The 19728-nt window shown below is 42.4% G+C and overlaps 1 protein-coding gene across 2 annotated transcripts in view; it reads left to right on the forward strand.

Annotated features, from left to right (window-relative positions):
* Nucleotides 1-394: 394 nt before the first annotated feature.
* UXS1 (UDP-glucuronate decarboxylase 1) overlaps nucleotides 395-19728 on the forward strand; it is a 96095-nt gene continuing 76761 nt past the window's right edge. Inside the window, exons 1-4 of one of the 2 annotated variants that reach the window (XM_077482630.1) lie at nucleotides 395-688; nucleotides 9341-9368; nucleotides 15098-15149; nucleotides 17456-17499. In XM_077482630.1, the coding sequence (XP_077338756.1) occupies nucleotides 595-688; nucleotides 9341-9368; nucleotides 15098-15149; nucleotides 17456-17499 (218 nt within the window). In that variant the 5' untranslated portion in view covers nucleotides 395-594. The remainder of the gene's footprint in view (nucleotides 689-9340; nucleotides 9369-15097; nucleotides 15150-17455; nucleotides 17500-19728) is intronic. The other variant, XM_077482631.1, reaches the window with a different exon arrangement.

The raw sequence follows: 19728 nt of genomic DNA on the forward strand, positions 1-19728 counted from the left end.
AATCCATAACAGTGAGCATTTCATCACATGCAGTTTACATTGCAGGACACACTTTGATTGGTGAGCTCAGTGTTGGAATAGACACATCTATAAGAACACTTTGCACCCATTGCCTCAGTCTACTTGGCGAAATAGGTGACCTGTGGAGATGTACACAGTGGAAACCTAGCATTGAACGTCTAGATTTTTTTTTTTAAACAAGCTTTATTTGGCTGGACACTATGCAGCTTATCATAAACACGTCTTTGGCTGACGTAAACTAACAGAGTGCACAGCTTAGCGTCACTAGGAGAGCGCTTATCAAGCTCTCGCCATGACACCGCGCTGAACACGCGACCATATATGTCACCACTCTACTGCACATGCGCGGAGAATATTGCCATTTTTTTTTCCCCTTCCTGTACCAAGCGTCTCGTGAAGTGTGCATTCGTACTACGCATGTGCAGTGTCCTGGCCGGGCAGGAACTCTCGCTTGTACCCTTACTCCAGAGCTTTCCAACCTCCCACCCCCCCACCTCCTTCCTGCACTGTCTGTGACGCCGGGTTCCATGTCCCCGGGTACGAGCTCGGGCACGGAACGCGGTCCGGCCTGGGATGGTCAGAAACAGAGTGCATCGGCTGCTGACTGCAATCAATAGAAGGATGATGAAGCTGCTCATTGCACTCGCCTTGATCGCCTATGTTGCTTGTGAGTGCCCATTCATTTGTGCCAAGGCTGTGTGTGGTGGGTAGAGGGGGGTGCTGGGTGATAGTGGGGTGCAGGGTGCTCCTCTACTATGGCACAGCTCTTAGGTGTAGTGTTACCTCACAGGGTCTGCTGAGCTGCAATGGGTGCTCCTGGCACCCTAGTCATGCCAGGCTCAGTGGTGGAGGTATGTGTGTGGCACAGGCCTGGCAGGAGGTATGGTCCCATACATAGCACCCAGCTATGTAGACTGGGCAGTGTGATCCCAGCTCACCTCACCATGCACATGATGACGTCCCAGACTGAGTACAAAGCACCCCTTTTCTTCCCACTCTCCTTTCTCCCTCCGCTCATTACACAGCGGGATGTGCCAAGCTGGAAGTTTTCTAAGTCACCACCACACCGAGCAAGCTGCATGCATTTTCAGCACCTCGCTCTTTCATGGGTTTCTGCAGATTATGGATGCTACTGCCCTACCGTAGTTATGGAGTGTGTGTGTGTATATGTGTATGTGTGTGTATATATATATATATATATATATAATGTATATATGAGGGAGAGAGAGCACCAGAAGTATATATGACATGATATAGACATATCTATATATCCTCCTTTTTTTTGTTTTTTTTATCGGAGACCCTAGGGAATAAAATGGCAGTCATTGCAAATTTTGATGTCGCGCAGTATTTGCGCAGCAATTTTTCAAACGCAATTTTATTTTTGGGGAAAAACACTTTTTAATAAAAAAACAAAAAAAAAACCCTATACTTAACCTCTTCAGCCCCAGAGGATTTTACTCCCTTCCTGACCAGAGCACTTTTTGCGAATCGGCACTGCGTCGCTTTAACTGACAATTGCGTGGTCGTGCGATGCTGCACCCAAAAAACTTTAAAAAAAAAAAAAAAATTTTTAAACTTTTTGCTATAATAAATATCCCCCAAAAATATGAAAAAATACGTCGATACGTATTCTACTTATGTTTGGTAAGGAAGAGCTCATTCGTTTTCGCATACTCCACGTGCTGAGTGCGCCAGGAAGTCAGCGCTGCACTAATCACAGGCAGTGAGACATTGCCCCGATGTGCGGCTGCAGAGATCAGGCAATGTCTCACTGCCTGTGATTAGCGCAGAGCTGTGCCGACTTCCTGGCGGGCTCTGCACATGGAGTATGTGAACACGCCTAAGTTCATCCTTAATGTTTGGTTAAAAAAAATTGCAATAAGCGTATATTGATTGGTTTGTGCAAAAGTTATAGTGTCTACAAACTAGGGTATAGTTTTATGGCAATTTTATAATTTTTTTTTTTTTTTTTTTTACTAGTAATGGCGGCGATCTGCCATTTTTATTGGGACTACAACATTGTCGAACAATTTTGACACATTATTGGGACCATTGCCATTTTTACAGCGATCAGTGCTATAAAAATGCATGGATTACTGTAAAAATGTCACTGGTGAAGGGGTTAACACTAGGGGGCAATCAATGGGGTTTGTGTTCCCTAGTTTGTGTTCTAACTGAAGGGGGGGGGACTGTGTAGAGGAGAGAGATCGCTGTTCATACGCTGTATGAACAATCTGTCACTTCTCCCCTCAGAGAACCGGAAACTGTGTGTTTAGACACACACAGATCCCGGTTCTCCATGTGCCCCAAGCGATCTTGGGAGCCCGGCGGTGATCGCGACCGCCGGGCACTCGCATCGGCTCCATGGGTGAGCAGGAGGCATGCGACCCTATTGGCCACAGGGAAAAGCAACTTTACATAACATCGTTTCGTCCAGCTGTGCCATTCTGCCGCAGTACAACGGCGGCTGGTCGGCAAGTGGTTAACCCAATTTTTGTTGCATAATTTGAAAGATGATTATACGCTGAGTAAATAGATACCAAACATGTCATTCTTTAAAATTGTGCACACTCATGGAATGGTGCCAAACTTTGTTACTTAAAAATCTTCATAGGCGGTGCTTTAAACATTTTTACAGGTTACCAGTTTAGAGTTAGAGGAGCTCTATTGATACCTCACATGTGTGGTTTGAATGCCATTTACATATGTGGGCGTGACCTACATATGCGTTTGCTTGTGTGAGCAAGAGGGGACGGACAAGCGATTTGAATTATTTTAATTTTTTTACACTTTCCCTTTAATTTTTTGATCACTTTTATTCCTATTAGATGGAATGTAAAAATCCCTCCTATTGGGAATAGGGCATGACAGGGTCCTCTTCACGGAGAGATCTGGGGTCTACAAGTCCCCAAATCTTTCCTCTATGCGGAAAATCCTGAGATGACAAAAAATCGATAGTGCTTACATCTGCCAGAACATGGCGTTGCTTCTGGCCTTTGAGGGTCAGAGATGGCCAGGGAGTATCTGGTCCACAGGCCAGCTCTATAGTTAACCGCCGGCGGATTCGTTTTCCAGCTCCCCAATCACACGAGAGAGACCGGAGAAGCCCTGGAGGGTGACGGGAGGGGATGTAAAGCAATCAAGCTGCTATAACATCTTTTACATTGCAGGGAATTGTCAGCTTACAAAAAAAGAGATCTGCATGATGACTGTAGCTGCTGGCATTATTCATATATCTCCACTTCAAGTCCCCAATGTCATATGGCGTCAACCTGGGGGAAGTGGTTAAAGAGGACCCACCTGCAAGAAAATGACAGTCATTTTATAATATATTGGAGTTGATTTTTCTAAAACTGGAGCATTCAAAATCTGGTGCAGTTCTGCATAGAAACCAATAAGTTTCCACCTAGCTTCACATTAAATGCTAGATTGAAATTGTGCCAGTTCAGTTCAACTCACAAGATTTCAAACCTGCATTTCAGTCGGACTTCGGGGACGATTTGAGAGACATCTGTGTGAAATCACCCCCAAAGTCGCCAGAAGTAGAGCAGAAACTGCAGGCGCCAGAAGTAGAGCAGAAACTGCAGGCACTGACTTTGCAGCGCCGCAGAAATTCGAATGTTGCCGGCAATAGGCTCCGATTTGGCAAGCGATGTGACATATCAAATTGGCCCGTTGTAAACGGGGGCTCCAGGTTTTTTGTCAAATTATTTGAACAAGCTGACTTTAGAAGCTGATTGACTGCCTTGCACAGCTGCCCCAGATATTTCACTCTTCAGTTTTTAGTAAATCAGTCCCAATGTATATAGCAAAGTACATTTCCTGATGCCAACATGGCAGCATACGAACACATGTATGGTGTCAGTTATATATTTATTTTTTTCTTCTGCATCAAAAATGCATAGAAAGGTTGTTATATGGTCTCCAACAGCGAACTAGTTAGTATGCATCGCATACTGGCTCAATATGAAATACTTACCTTAGAACAAAGCCTCCCAGTCACTGCTGAGGGAGCTGACATGTTCCCTCTGCATTCCTTCTGGGTTCGCAGGTCCGGCGCTATGAGTGGCCCGCAGCCACGATGTCACTCTCGCGGATGTGCGGCAGTCCTCCGTTCCATAGGGAGCTCTGAATTTCCGGCACAGTCCGCCAGACTATCAGAGCGCATACAAATATCTCATAAACGTGCAGATTTAAGGGAAATTTATTTTACCTAGAGGTAAGTCTTATTTTAGGCTTACCTGTAGGTAAAAATCACAAAGCGGAGGATACAACCACTTTAAAGCTGCCTCTGCTTTTTGAAAAGCATGCTGTTCTGCGCATTGCATGAAATGGAGCGTGTGCCATCAGACGGCTCTTTTGAATGTACCATACAACTTAACACTCATCATTTTTTTTCAGGGCAAGTTTAATGCTGTATGATGCCACACACTTCATCTCGCCCATAGGTGTGCGTATCTGCTCCACACAGGGTGATGCGGGTATATCCAGGCAGAGTATCAGAATACTGCAAGATCTCACAGCTTTGGTACAGGATTTCCCTGAAGGCACTCTTGACTTGCCTTTCTAGGGGTTATCTGTGCTATCTACATTAGATGATATTTATCCCTTGCAGTGAAAGTTGATTATTTTATCTAGGGGAGAGGAGAAACAATTTGACTTGCCTGATTCTCCACTTCCCTGGTAGTGGGTGCTCCCCCACGCTTCAGCTGTGGACTGTTCCTCAGCGCCAACATGTTCGATGCAGGGCTATGGACCTTGCTCTTGTTTTGATGATGTCCTGATTCTAGACCACTGGATTGTGGGGGGAAGAAGATATTGCAGGGACCGGTCTAGCAATGGGGAGGATCGATAAGTAAATCTTCTTTCAGGGTTCCCCTAGATCAGTGATGGCGAACCTTGGCACCCCAGATGTTTTGGAACTACATTTCCCATGATGCCTATGCACTCTGCAGTGTAGTTGAGAATCATGGGAAATGTAGTTTCAAAACATCTGGGGTGCCAAGGTTCGCCATCACTGCTCTAGACCTAAACAAACAATTCACCTTTGCAGTCCAAACATAGCCCCACTGCAAACAATATATTTTTTTAGTTGCCTGGAGTTGAGCTTTAAAGGTGAAGTTTAGATTATTTATTTTAATCGGTTCCAGAGACAGCAATTTTTTATGAATGACAGGTGTCTTGTGTGCTGGTGGCTCCTCTTTTCTTTGAAATGTTTTATCCTCTGACCCTCAGTATCTCTGCAGAAGTGTTCTTTTGGTGCCGAGCAGCAGCACCTGTGATAGGCACTCATCAAAAGTGGTGACTATGCCCGCCCTTTTTTCCCCCTCCATTTATAGGAAGATATACTATTGTTTCCTGCATTGGAAGGTGCTTCATGAATGAAGGAGGCGGGCCCTCCATTTATCCACCTATCCTTCGTTCATAGACCTCTTTTAATTGCTTAAAGTGATAGTATGGCTTCTGTGAATTGAGGAGGGAGTGGCAAGTCCAGGCAAAGTCAGCACTTTTGACTAGTGCCTGTCGCAAGTGTAGCCGCTCATATTAACCCCCTCAGCACCAGAAGATTAATGGGGGGGGGGGGTTTAGAGGATGGAAGATTTCAAAGAAGAGTGACCAACACAAGAGAAACTACTATCACTGCCACTGATTTAAAATAAAGCAACCTAAACTGCAGCCTCAACATGTATGTTTGGTCTGTTAAATATACCATTGAAAGCCTTTTGTTATATCTGTTCAACAAATGCAAAGATTAGCTGTTCATCTGGCCAGAAATCTTGTAAACTGGATCACCTTCTTTACAATCTTCTGGAATGTTATCAGTTAGCATTGTTCCCTGCTATATCCATAGATTACAAAACCTCTCACTCTATGGAGAGGGGGAAGTACTTAGAGTCCTAACACACTTACTAGGGTGACAACACCGCTCTACCTGGATACGGTAGAGTTGTCAGCCTAGGACAGTGATGGCAAACCTTTGCACCCCAGATGATTTGGAACATGCATCACTCCCATGCATGCAGGATGTCACTCCCGTATGTGTGGGAGTGACGTCATTGCGGCTCCAGCCAATCACAGTACCAGAGAGGAAGTAACTGGGAATGATGTCGTTGCCCGGAGCGGGCTGCTATGCATACTAGCTCATTATGCCTTTTGTCTTGCATGTGTTGTGTTTTTTTTTTTTTTTGTGTGTGGGGGGGTTTACAACCACTTTAAGCCTTATACACACAATGAGACTATTGGACGAATGATTGTACGCTTTTTTTGTTCAGTAATCTCTATTGAGACAGGATTGGTGATGTAGCTTGGGGCCGAGTTGTGAATGACTTTGTATGTTAGTAATCATTGGGCAATCAGAAGCCAGTGGAGGGATATGCAGAGAGGCATGGTGGACACTGAGCCATTGGTAAGGTGGATGAGTCTGGCAGCAACATACTAGATAGACTTAAGGGTGAAGAGCCTGCATGGAGGTAGGCCTATGAGGAGAGAGTTGTAAAGTCAGGGCAAGAGATAATGAGGTAGTGAATGAGTTGCTTAGTGGTTTCATCAGTTAAAAAGGGGTGTATTTTGGAAATTTTGCTGAGATAGTCTACAAGATGTGGGCAGTGATTGGATTTGGAGCTAAAAGGTTGAATTCTTGAAAGTGGAAAAAGCTCTCAAAAGGGTGTATCAATACAGCTAGTGGTAAGTTGGATAACCCAGAATAGAAATAATTTAGTAAGAATTGCCACGTCCTATTGAAATGCAATCGCAAAAACAAAAAACTGAGGGGACTTGTGGACTTTACAGGCACTGGTATGGAGAACGGATTCATTAAATCAATACATTTTTTATTATTTATACAAAAACATACACAAATTAAAAATTAGCCTCTATTGCTGTTTTTAATTTTTGTATGTTTTAGTATAAATAATAAAAAATGTTTTTGAGGAGTGGGTGGTCAGCAGTATCAAAGGCAGCGGAGGGGTCTATTAGTCAAAGTATAAATTAGTGTCCCTTGGTTTTAGTAGTTAGTAAATAGTTAGGGAGTTTTAGTAGAGCAGTTTCTGTGGAGTGTTGCGAGCAAAAACCAGACTGTAAGGCAGCCTTTCTGAACCTTTTCAACACAGAGGAACCCTTGAAATAGTTCTTTGGTCTCGGGGTAACCCCTGCTAAAAATTAGAAATCTACAACTCCTGATACATTAGTGTGATGGTCAGTGGGAAGAATGGTCCTTACACTTGTGGTCATTGGGAAGAATTACCTCTTTACAGATAGCTAAAAAGATCAATTGGTGTGAGTGGGAACTTATCTGAGAGGCAGAAATTTCCCAATGCTGAAGGAACCCCTAGCAACTTCTGGAGGAAACGGTACTACGTTCACCATAAAGTCTTGTGATAGACTTTATGGTGAACGTAGTACTGTTTACTGACAATTGTGACAGTTACTTTTATTTGTTGGCGCCGCTCTATTTTCCTTTTCTATTGATTGTGTGTGTATCTCACAGTTGAGCAGCAGCCTTTTGATTTTTATTTTATTTTTTTGTTATATTTATTTTTTAGGTCTAGCGTGGTCCCCCCCCCCCCCCCCCCCTTCTTTTTTTTTTTTTTTTTTTTTTTTTTTTTAAACCTCTGGAGGAACCCTGGTTGAGAATCACTGCTGTAAGGGGTGAAGAAGAACTGTAGAGTAGCTTTAAACACCAGTACCCAGAACTGAAAACAGCTCTGTTCCCCAAATAAAAGGGAGCAAAACCATCTGGGATAACCAGTAGGAGCATGTGGGCAGTAAGAACTTGCAGAGAGAACCTATAAAATGTGTTTCATGAATCCATCAAAATATAGGGGTTATTTACAAAAGGCAAATCCACTTTGCACTCCAAGTGCACTTGAAGCTGCACTGAAATTGCACTTGGAAGTGCGGTCGGTCTAAATCTAAGGGGTAGATCTGAAATGAGTTAAAGCTCTGCTGATTTTATCATCCAATCATGTCCAAGCTAAAATGCTGTTTATTTCCCTTGCATGTCCCTCTCGGATCTACAGCGACTTTATTTCCAAGTCCACTTGCAGTGCAAAGTGGATTTTCCTTTAGTAAATAACCCCCCTGGTCTCAATTCTGAAGGGATGCCATTTATTGTTTACATTGTGTGAGTTTGTGGATCTAATGATATCTCTGCTCACTTTCTACCAGAATGGCACTATGTATATAAAGTAGGGAGACTACTTGCTTTGATCTGTTAATTGCACTTTATTTTTTTTTGTTTTGCTCATAATTCAGTCATAATAGAGCAAAAGAAGAGGGGTGAAGGAAAGAGGAATATGTCCGGGGGGGGGGGGGGGGGTAGCTTGTAATGAATCGGTGTGTTATGGACACAAGTCCTGTTCCAGTAAAGCCCCATACACACGGTCGGACTTGTACAAACTTTTCCGTGGACTTTTGTACAAAGTGTGTTGTCCACAAGTTTGTATTGCATACACACGGTCGGACTTTTTGACAACAAACACGAACGTGGTGACGTCACAACGTACGGACGCCACTTCAAAAGAGGACGTTCAATGACTCCAGCGCCACCTTTGGTCAACTTCTGTATTGTAGTCTGATCGTTTGCAATGGTTCTGAGCATGCGTGTTTGTACCTTGTACAAAAGTCCGATGCTTTTGCATACACACGGTCGGACTTTGCTCCATCGGACTTCTGTTGTCAAAAAGTTTGTCCGTTCGCAGAGCCAACAAAAGTCCGATGAAAACAGAAAAAGTTTGTCCGATGGAGCGTACACACAGTCGGATGTTGCTCCAAAACAGCTAATTTGCATGTTTGTTGTCAAAAAGTCCGACCGTGTGTACGGGCCTTAACAGGTAATTGTTTGTTGCCCCATACCATAACTCTGCGCAGCACTTGTGACGTTAAAGTGGAACTTCACTCTCTCAATCAACAGACTATTTCTAATCTGTATGCTGCTAGCATTAGTAAACCGATAGGAAGGAAAGTATATCATATTTACTTGTTGCATTTCTTCAGTCACTTTCTGGTTTCCAGGTCTAGCAGATGTCATACATCCCAGGAGTCTTCAGGAGGGGAGGAAGGGTTTTTAGCTCAACCCATGCCTGAGCTAAGAGCAGCTGGATTCCAGGAAGTGAGTGCTAAGTGAATCCTCTGCCCTTACTCAAGATAGCCACTGCCAGAAATGACGGGGTGTTTTTCAAAATGATCAGCAAATTAAAGCATGGAGACATGGATGGGTGGAGGAGATTGCTTTGAATATTAAAAATAATTTGTATAGCTTTTTTGCTTTGTGGTGCTCAGATACAGTTTAATATATTATGTGTTTTGTTTTTTCTAGCTGTTTGGGGAAACTTTGTCAATATGAGGTAAGAATTTAAAAACCTTTTGGATTTGGTAATGTGTTCCAATAATTTTTATTAAAGTTATCTTTTTTCCATCAATAACAAGGGTTCACTTCTATACATATTTAGTTCACTTTCATAGTACAGTCGTGAATCTCAGATCCATGTGAACAAAGCCATAGGTATTCATATTATAACACACATCAACAAACAGGTAAATTATATATCAACCAACCTTCACCTGCCAGGACTATTCAATAAATATCAAACAATATTAACAAAAGCCTTTGTGGTTTACCATAAAAAATTGTCGTGAGTTGGAAATCTGTAAGCCAGATCTGAGTTGTAGGAGTCATGTAATAGTGAGCGCTTGCTGTTTTAGACGCTCCCTAAAGTCCACTTTCACCCATTCGAAATCCAAACTATGGGAGCAAAGTGGCCCTGTTCGTAAAAGATAGAGTAAAAGAAGAAAAGAAACAAAGGAGAAAAGAGAAGAAAAAAAAAAAAGTAGAGCAGAAGAAGGGAAAAGAAAAAGGAGTAAAAAAGAGAGTATATAGACGATCCCCCACGCTCCAGCCCACTAACCCCCCCCCCCCCCTCACGGTGACTGAAGATATTTAACCCAGGGATTCCATGTCTTTTCAAATCGGTTTTGTTGGTCTCGGAGAATACTAGTCAATTTTTCATTAGGATTTGGTAATGTAAACTGCTGGCAGAAGACTGGTTACATGTGCCCCTAGTTTTACCTATCGTGAGGTTTTAACTGGGTCATTGTCACAGTAATAAAACTAGAAAAAAGTCTGTGTAAAAAAAGTGGTGTACTCATTTCTCCTGCTGCCCACATCACCATTTTTCCTTCATCTCTAAGAGCTACAGTGCCTGGAGAATCCTCTGCCATGCAACAATGCCCTGGCCCCCTGCAGAATGCTGTAGTTGCTTCCAACAGTTACTGCAGGGTAGGCAACCCGAGGCCCCCCAGCTGTTTCAGAACTACAGGTAACATCATGCCTCTGGGAGTAATTGTAACTGCCAGCCTTGCAAAGCCTCATGGGAAATGTAGTTCCACAACAGCTGGAGGACCCCAGGTTGCCTACCCCTGAGCTAGTGTGTCCTGAAATTATGCCCTGGTCACCCTCAGTGCTGTAGTTCCTTCCACCAACCAGTACATTTCTACTGTGTCCCGCAATGATGTCTGGGTCCCCAGGTGAGTGCTCTTGGTTCTCTGAGTTTTGTAGTTCATTCCACCAGCCACTACATCACTACTGGGTCCTGCAATGACAACCTGGTCCCCTGCCCAGTTCTGTGGTCCCATTTTCTGGAGCATATGTCTCTACCATATTCTGCAGTAGACTGCGGCCAGATGCTGTGATTCTGTCCTGCAGTGATGTAGGCGAAACCAGGGAGGGGGCAAGGATCCAAAACACCTCATGTGTTTTGGATGAAGAGGATTCTCTGGGCACTTGGCAGGGTCACTGTAACCAGGCATATTTTAATTCACAGCCTGGTATCTCGGAATTCTAATAGTCTGTAGTTGGCTAGTTCACTGTGAACTGAAAGCTTGTGCTGTACAAACTTCCTAACTTTTTCATGTTTGTGACATATCTGGTGGACATCAGGGGTACCCCCCCTTGCTGGTAGCGCTAGCCGTTGTGTACAAGAAACCTGTGCTAAAATGTCTGAATATATAGTTATAATACATATGGTTTTAGGTGTCAAAGAATTTGTAATTCCTATCATGATATTCACTCACAAAAATCTGACAAAAAAACTGCCACTGCAGCAGTGGGACTGTAGTTAATAATAGATAAAAAGTTCTGTGATGTCACCACACTTGTAGTCCATTGACATTTCTTCAATCCTGTAAGTGAAGGCTGCTGGAATAGCGATCCGCTAATCGCAGTTAGTGCTTTCCAGGCTCCTGCGCAGAAAATAATAAATGCACTTTTTTTAAAACTTAATACTTAATCTTCCTGGTTCATCAATCTGGCTTACCGTGCCACCTCTTTACCGCTATCTTCCTCAGTAGATACCAAATCAGCATTACAGAAAACAAAAAGCAGTGCACGATGGAAATCGAATGAAACCGTATTAGTCTTTAGATAAGTAAAATGATGAATTTATTGCACTAAAAGTCAAATATAAAAAGTTGCAGCAACAGTCAATAGTAGTATAGATACTTGTAGATGGTTGCAGAACAGTCATAAAATCATATAGCTAAATAAGATACTTGTATAAATAATAAACGGGTCCTTTAAAAAAGCGCTGAAGCATGAAACATGTAGTCACGGCTTCCCCTGAGCCTATGATGTTCCACTGCTGAATACTGATGAGTTCCCGTTGTTTCCGGCTTCCCTTTGTTTCCGTGGTAATGCTGATGTCACCCAGTGCGTCCGGCTCCTAGTCTGCCTGCTCGGCTCTTTTGGCTTCCTTCCCCCTTGCGGTTGTCTCTGTCTAGCCTTCGCACAGCTCAGTTCAGCTACACAGCATCCTTATAGGAGCGTCATCCCACGTCCCACGGTAGGGCTTGCTGTGCCCATCTGAGGATCCTCCTTACCGTGCCTGTACGTGTGTTTGTAGGCTGAGCGCTTTTATCTGGCAGCTACAAGATTTGAGACCATCCTCCCCCCTGTCATACTGGTGTTTTTCATACCATCTATTTAGAGTTGTGACGGCCCTCTCCACAGTCAATCCTGAAGCTGATTGGTTGATGTTAACCACCTCTCATCCGGACTCAGCAGTGGTATCGTTTATTATTTATACCAGTATCTTATTTAACTGTATTCTTTTATCACTGTTCTGCAACCATCTACAAGTATCTATACTACTATTGACTGTTGCTGCAACTTTTTATATTTGACTCTTAGTGCAATAAATTCATCATGTTACTTATCTGAAGACTAATACATTTTCATGCGATTTTCCCTCATGCGCTGCTTTGTTTTCTGTATCCTGATAACCATTTTTCCAGTGGTTGGTAGCCGCACTGGAACTTAGTTTACTTTTATATTTTTCAGGTTGTACATGCCAATGCACATGACTAATAGTTTGTAGCACAAATAGGAACTGTATATATGTTAGCAAATCAGCATTATCACTTCTATCCAGAAAGGAGGGAAGCGACCCAGTAAGTAATTGTAAACCACAAGGCAGGGGAGTGATTTTACTGACTACCTGAGGTGCCTGTGAAGGTTCTCATTTATACAGGTCATAGTATAGCTAATAGAAGTTGCATTCAGCTGGACTTGTTCTGCAATGCTGAAATAGTTTTAAAAATATTAAACAAGTCCAGTTGCTTGTGTCTAACTGCTACTAGTTGTTAAGGATGAGCCGAACACCCCCCAGTTTGGTTCTTACCAGAACTTGCTAACATGCAAACAATTTGGACGAACGCTGTTAGTCTATGTGCTCATTTTAAAGGCTAATTTGCAAGTTATTGTCATAAAAAGTGTTTGGGGACTCGGGTCCTGCCCCAGGGCACATGTATTAATGCAAAAAAAGTTTTAAAAACTGCAGTTTTTCCAGGAGCAGCGATTTTAATAATGCTTAAAGTGAAACAATAAAAATGAAATATTCCTTTAAATATTGTGGCCTGGGGGTGTCTCTGGTATGCTTGTAAAGTGGTGCAGGTTTCCCTTGTTTTTGAACAGTACCATGGCAAAATGACACGTATAAGAGAAAAAGTAATTTAAAACTGCGGCTGTAATGAATTGTTGGGTCTCGGCAATATAGATAAAACTCATTTAAAAAAAAAACAGCATGGGTTCCCCTCCAGTCCATTACCAGGCCCTTAGGGTCTGGTATAAATATTAAGGGGAACCCTGAACCAAAAAAGAAATTGGGAGGGGGTCCTCCCCCCAAAATCCATACTAGAACTTTCAGGTCTGGTATCGGTATTGAGGTGACCCCTGCGCCAATTTTTTAATTTTTTTTCTGAAATGTTAGGAGTACAATGTACCCGTTACCAATTTACATAGGGGGAGGCTGGGATCTGGGGCCCCCTTGTTAATGGGGGCTTTCAGATTCCTATAAGCCGCAGACCCCCACAACCACCAGGCAAGGGTCGGCGTAGCCCTTGGGGGTATGCCAAAGCACCCTCCCCATGTTGAGGACATGTGGCCTGGTAAGGTTGAGGGGGTGGGGGTTTTGTTCCCCCCCCCCCCCTTTTTCCTGTGGCCTGCCACGTTGTGTGCTCAAATAAGGGTCTGGTAAGGCTTTTGGGGGGTGCCCCCTACGTGGTTGTTTGTTTTTGTTTTGTGTTTTTTTTGTTTTTGTTTTTTTTTGTTGATTCACGGTCGCCTTTTAATATTCCTACCAGACCCAAAGGGCCTTGTAATGGACTTATTGTTTTTTTTTTTTTTTTTTTTTGTTTTGTCCATATTGCCGAGACCCGACAATTCATTATGCCATAGTCATTTTGCTGTGGTAATGTTCTAAATGCAGGAAAACTGTGCCAATTTACAGGCATACCATAGACACCCCCAGGCACGATATTTAAAGGCATATTTCATTTTTATTGTTTCACTTTAAGCATTCTTATAATCGCTGCTCAGGAAAAAAATCCTGTCTCCTGCGGCAGGACCCGGGTCCCCAAACACTTTTTATGACAGTAACTTGCATATAAGCCTTTAAAATGAGCACTGTTGGTGTCCCATAGACATAGTGCATAATGTTCCCCGAACAACCGAAGTTTGGCCCAAACTTGTGCTGGGGCCGAACCGTTCGACCATCCGTACTAGTTTATACCATGGCCTGAGCGAAAACCTTACCACCAAAAGGTGTTTGTGAAGGTACCTCTACTTTATGGTTTACAAGTACTACTTGCAGATGGAGAAACATATTTGGCCTCCACCTAAACTTCTTTCTTTTTTTTTTTTTCCCATCGGCTCATCCCACAGTTATTACCTTTTTTGTAAGGTACATGTAAAGCACTGTGCAAACTGTTGGCACTATATAAATGCTGTATAATATTAATACAGATTTGGCTCCCTCTTTTTTTACTGGACCAAGGTGGTGAATGTTGATTTTCTGTCAACTGAGGAAGATGGAGGTTAATAGAGGAGACACGTGAAACCAAATTGCAGAACCAGGAATGTTAAGTCCACTCTTTGCAAATAAATGCACCAATATTTAGCTGCAACAGACCAGACTTTTAGTGAAAGTCATACTATCCGGCATGACCGAAAATATAATTAATGAATATACAATTGATCTACATCTCAAGAACATTTAACATGTTAACTTGCACATTTTAAATTAAAAGGTTTACTTGGAGTTCTGATTTAATTTAGTTAGGAACTGTCCCATATTATGTACTAGAACTTTCAAATGGACAATAGCAGAAATGTAAAATGTTTACTTTGAGCCTAGGTTCACGTTGATATGATGCAGAGAATCATGTGCGTTTCCTGCACCACGTTGAAATCTCACGGCATCCTTGCTATCTGCTACAGGTGCCAATGTTAAATTATCGACACCCCCGAAACAGCTTAAAATGCAGTGCTATTGCCAGAATTGAATCACATGGTTGTGAACAGGCTCCTGCACCATTTTGATGCAATGCGAGTTGAATCATATAAAATAGCTCAAATCGCACAGACATAGCATGTTATTTGCACAGGAATGCAGTGCGATTCCTGTGTGAATCATTCGGCGTCCCGCGCCGCACAAGTGTGAGCCTAGGCTGAATGTGGGGCTCAGGTTATTTTTATTTACTTATGGTCACCTCTCCAAACCGGCATTCTTATCTTCCTCAGCAGGTCACTTCAAGAAAACGGAGAGCAGAAAATGGAAATGAAAATAGAAGAGGTTTGTAATTTTTTTTTTTTTTTTTTCCTTTTTTTCACAGTAAATATCTTGCAACACAAACTGGGTCTTGAAGCCCAGCTCTAGCCAAAATGTGTGTTTTATTTTATTTTATTTTTTTTTTTTTTTTTTTTTCTGCCTGTGCCTCCATTGTGGTGTATGGAATTTTCCCTCACTTCTTGTACTACATGACACTTGGGAAGTAGGCAGTGGAAGCCTCCCAAATGAGACTATAAAAAATGTGAATACTTGCACTTTTCCACATTATCAAAAACTATTAAAATGGGGTGTTTTCTTATCAGAAATTGTCTCCAAATGCCTCACTCATGGATTTTGATAGGTGAACATAGGAATGTATCCTGTGTATTTGTTGTTCTCGTTCAGCTGATAAATTTCCACTGTATAGAAATGATCTGTAATTAGAAATGAGCTCAGGCATCTTCCAAACTCAATTTTATCTGAACTTTAAATGTCGTGCTTTTTTTGTAGTCTGACAAAACACCCGTAAATCAAAGGGGCAGGATGCTGATATCTATCTCTTCTTAATTATCTGACTTAAATTATTTGGATTCTGCTTACATTAGCTGCACTAATACAAATTAAATGCAGTTTAAAAGATTCTCACCAGAATGCTATACAGTTGTGTTCATATGTGACGGAATAGAACATTAGAACATGGCCCTTTTTATACTTTAAATCTTAATTTTTGTGTCTGTTCCTGGTTGCTTTTGTGTAACGCACAGCAGTTCAGGTAGAATTTTGGGAGAGCATTGGTCCTTAATATGAATTGATGGGACATTTTCAGATACTCAGCAATGCATGATCACTGCTGAATGAAAAACTTACACCTGCAAAAAAAAAATTTTTCTAAATGGTTTATGTATTATTTTTTTTTTTTAGCTGTTAATTACCAGTGGCTTGACAAATAGACCACCTTATCACAAAGATTAGTTATTCCTGTTCATTTACTTTAGCAGTTACAATGTTGCATCAAAAGGATATTTGAGCAGAAAGTAAATGTGCCATTTTATTAAAGTATACCTAAAGACAACACCTTTTTTTTTTTTTTTTTTTTTTTTTTTTTTTTTTTTTGGATAGGGTGGAGGAGAATTTGAATGCTTGTCAGTTTTTATTGCTGCCTGTGCCCCCATTAGGAAGATTCATCTTCTCTATTTGTCCTGTTTACCAAATTTTGGGTTGTCCCCAGAAAAGTAATAGTGGGGGAAAACTTACAATGGGGACACTAGTTTTAGTGACCTGGGGGGTCCGCAAGGGATTTGTTAATTTGCAAGGATTTTCTCCCAATTCCCGTTCGGCTATTGGTCAGGAAGTGAAGAGAAATCTCTGCAATGGAACACAGATGGTGGAAAAAATAAAATAAAAATCGGATGGGGTTATAACCCTCCCTTACTCTATCCAAAATGGAGAAAAAAAAGGTTTTGCCTATAGCTCTACTTTAAAAGCTGCATGTAACTGTTATTAAAAAGACATTTGTTTTAAATATGAAACAATCTGCTGGAAAGGAAATAAAATTGTAAGATTCTTTGGGACGCTACCATTCAATGATTTACTGTCCCTATTTTAATCCTGGATGATGGCGCTGAACCTGCACAGCATTCCTTTAAAATATGACCACTTCTATCTCGGGTATCATATACAAATATTTAATCACGTAACTGGTTCTCTTTAATGGAGATGAATCAACAAAGATTTTTTTGCCCATATTTCTCTAATGGAGAAACAATGTGGTCGGGATCTACCCAGATGCCTGGACCAGCGCCTAGATCAGCCTCTCAACAATTCGCTGAGAGCCTGCGGCAGTTCCTTCCAACCCCTCCACAGCCCAGCGCTCCAGTGAGCATTGGAGAGGAGAGCAGAGAGTAACAGTCTTGGCTCTCTGCTTGAGTGGTGGGTGAGAATTGAGTGATCAGCAGTGTTTGCTCAGTTCTCACTGCAGTCCTCAGGGAACAGATGCAGCATTGGATCAATGCTACATCTACCTAGGTGAGTATAAATGTTTGTCTTTTCAGAAAGCCATACTTCTCTTAATATACCAATACACAAAGGTTTTTGATTTTTTCCACAGAAGATAACTGGACCCTTGACAATACTATTTTCACCTGGCATGCACATACACAGTCATTGTTGCATGATTGTACCAAAATCATTCAAAATTTGAGACCGTATATGGGTATCTTGTTCTATTATTTCTATGCCAAGTTATAATGTTGCTGGACATTGTTATTACTGTGTTAATCAAAGCCAACTGACTACATTCTTCAAAATAAATGTGTTCTCTGTCCATACAGGTGATTGCACCTTTAAGAGAAAAGATAAGGGATTTAGAAAAAAGGCAAGTACTGACATGTAAAAAAAAGTGTCATTGTTGTAATTGAAAAGTATTGATTTTTTTAGTTATTAAATTATCTGAGTAATGGTTCTGAAATCAGTAGTGGGTATAGCTAACTCGGGCCGCATAGAGAAAAAAGGTTGGGGACTCCCCGTCATTTCTGCCTGCTTATGTACTCATCCCAGCAAGGGTTTCTATTTTTTTTTTAACCACTATTTACCTTCAACTTCAGCAGGTACATAGACTCCATGCACAGGAAGAAAAAATAAATACATATCAATTTGTTTCATTCAAGATCCTAGGTAATCTAGCCAACCTGTTTCAGGGAGATATTGGGGCATGTAAGAAAATCATAATAATCTGGCAGGGTTTATACTCCTCCCTTGCTCTATTCAGAATAAAAAAATGTTGTTGCCTATAGTTCTACTTTAAAGCAGTGGTTCTCAACCCTGTCCTCAAGTACCCTCAACGGTTTTCATTTTTATCTTGCACGGGTGCTTTAAATCAGTTGATGGCTTTGTATTTTGGGCAGCTATTTTAGCTAAGAGAAATTCCTAAAACCATGGCCTGTTTGGGGTACTCGAGGACAGAGTTGAGAACCACTGCTTTATGGTGACTGGAAATAATCCCCTCCTTACAGGTAGTTTAAAAATCATTGGTGTCAGTTAATCACTAAGCTTATCTGAGAGGCAAAAGTTGCTCATTCCTTAACCACTTGCTTACTGGGCACTTAAACCCCCCTCAGTCCCAGACCAATTTTCAGCTTTCAGCGCTGATGCACTTTGAGTGACAATTGCGCGGTCATACAACACTGTACCCAAATGAAATTTTTATCATTTTTTTCCCACAAATAGAGCTTTCTTTTGGTGGTATTTAGTTACAGCTCGGAGTTTTATTTTTTGCTAAACAAACAAAAAAAGATGCAAAAAAAAAAAAAAAATCATGTTTTAATAGTTTGTTATAAAATTTTGCAAACGGGTCATTTTTCTCCTTCATTGAAGTGCGCTGATTAGGCGGCACTGATAGGCTGCATTGGTGGGCACTGATGGGCTGCATTGGTGGGCACTGATGGGCTGCATTGGTGGGCACTGATGGGCTGCACTGGTGGGCACTGATAGGCATAGTTAAGGCGGCACTAATAGGCACAGATAAGGCGGCACCGATGGGCACAGATAAGGCGGCACTGATGGGCAAAGATGGGCACAGATAAGATGGCACGGATGGGTGGCACGGATAAGTGGCACGGATGGGCACTGATAGGTACCACAGATAGATGGGACTGATGGGCACTGATAGGTGGCACTGATAGGTGGCTCTGATAGGTGGCACTGCTGGGCACTGATGGGCGGCACTGCTGGGCACTGATGGGCGGCACTGGGGTGCAGCACCTTTGAGGCAGATTGGGTGGCACTGTGGGGTGGCACTGTGGGGTGGCACTGTGGGGTGGCACTGTGGGCACTGACAGGGGGCACTGACGGGGGGCACTTACTTTTTATTTTATTTTACTTCAGGATGGCACTGCGGGAGGCAGGTGGGCACAGGCAGGTGGCAGGTGGTCCCTTGTATTGATGGCCGTGATCGGGACTGATGTCCCGATCACGGCCGCCGGTGATCGGCTTTTTTTTTCTCTCCTCGCGCTGTCAGCGCGAGGAGGAATAATAGCCGATTACCGGCTCCGTTCTATCACATGATCAGCTGTCATTGGCTGACAGCTGATCACGTGATAAGGGGTCGGGATCGACCCCTTACACGGATCGGTGATCAGGCGAGTCTCACGGACTCGCCGATCACAGAGCGCGCCGCGCGCGCCCCTCAGGGGGCGCGCAGGCCGCTCGTAACCAGGACGACGTCAATAGACGTAGTCCTGAAAATGTAGGTCCGCGCTAATGCCGTCATTTGGCAATAGCGCGGATCTGAAGTGGTTAAAGTGGATGTAAACTATCACATATATCCAGTGAAGTAAACGGCCTTAGACAATACACGGAGATTAAACAAATCACAATGTACAGTATCTCACAAAACTGAGTACACCCCTCACATTTTTGTGAATATTACAAAAATATTGTTAAAGTACAGCTTGTATGACAGTGTAAATTTGCTGTCCCCTAAACTCAACACACAGCCATTAATGTCTAAACATTGTGGCCACCATTATTTTCACAGCACTGCCTTAACCCTCTTGGGCATAGAGTTCACTAGAGCTTCACAGGTTGCCACTGGAGTCCTCTTCCA

The sequence above is a fragment of the Lithobates pipiens genome, unplaced genomic scaffold (genome assembly GCF_037356315.1).
Source record: "Lithobates pipiens isolate NorthernLeopardFrog02 unplaced genomic scaffold, aLitPip1_a1.2 Scaffold_16, whole genome shotgun sequence".
Lineage (NCBI taxonomy): Eukaryota > Metazoa > Chordata > Amphibia > Anura > Ranidae > Lithobates > Lithobates pipiens.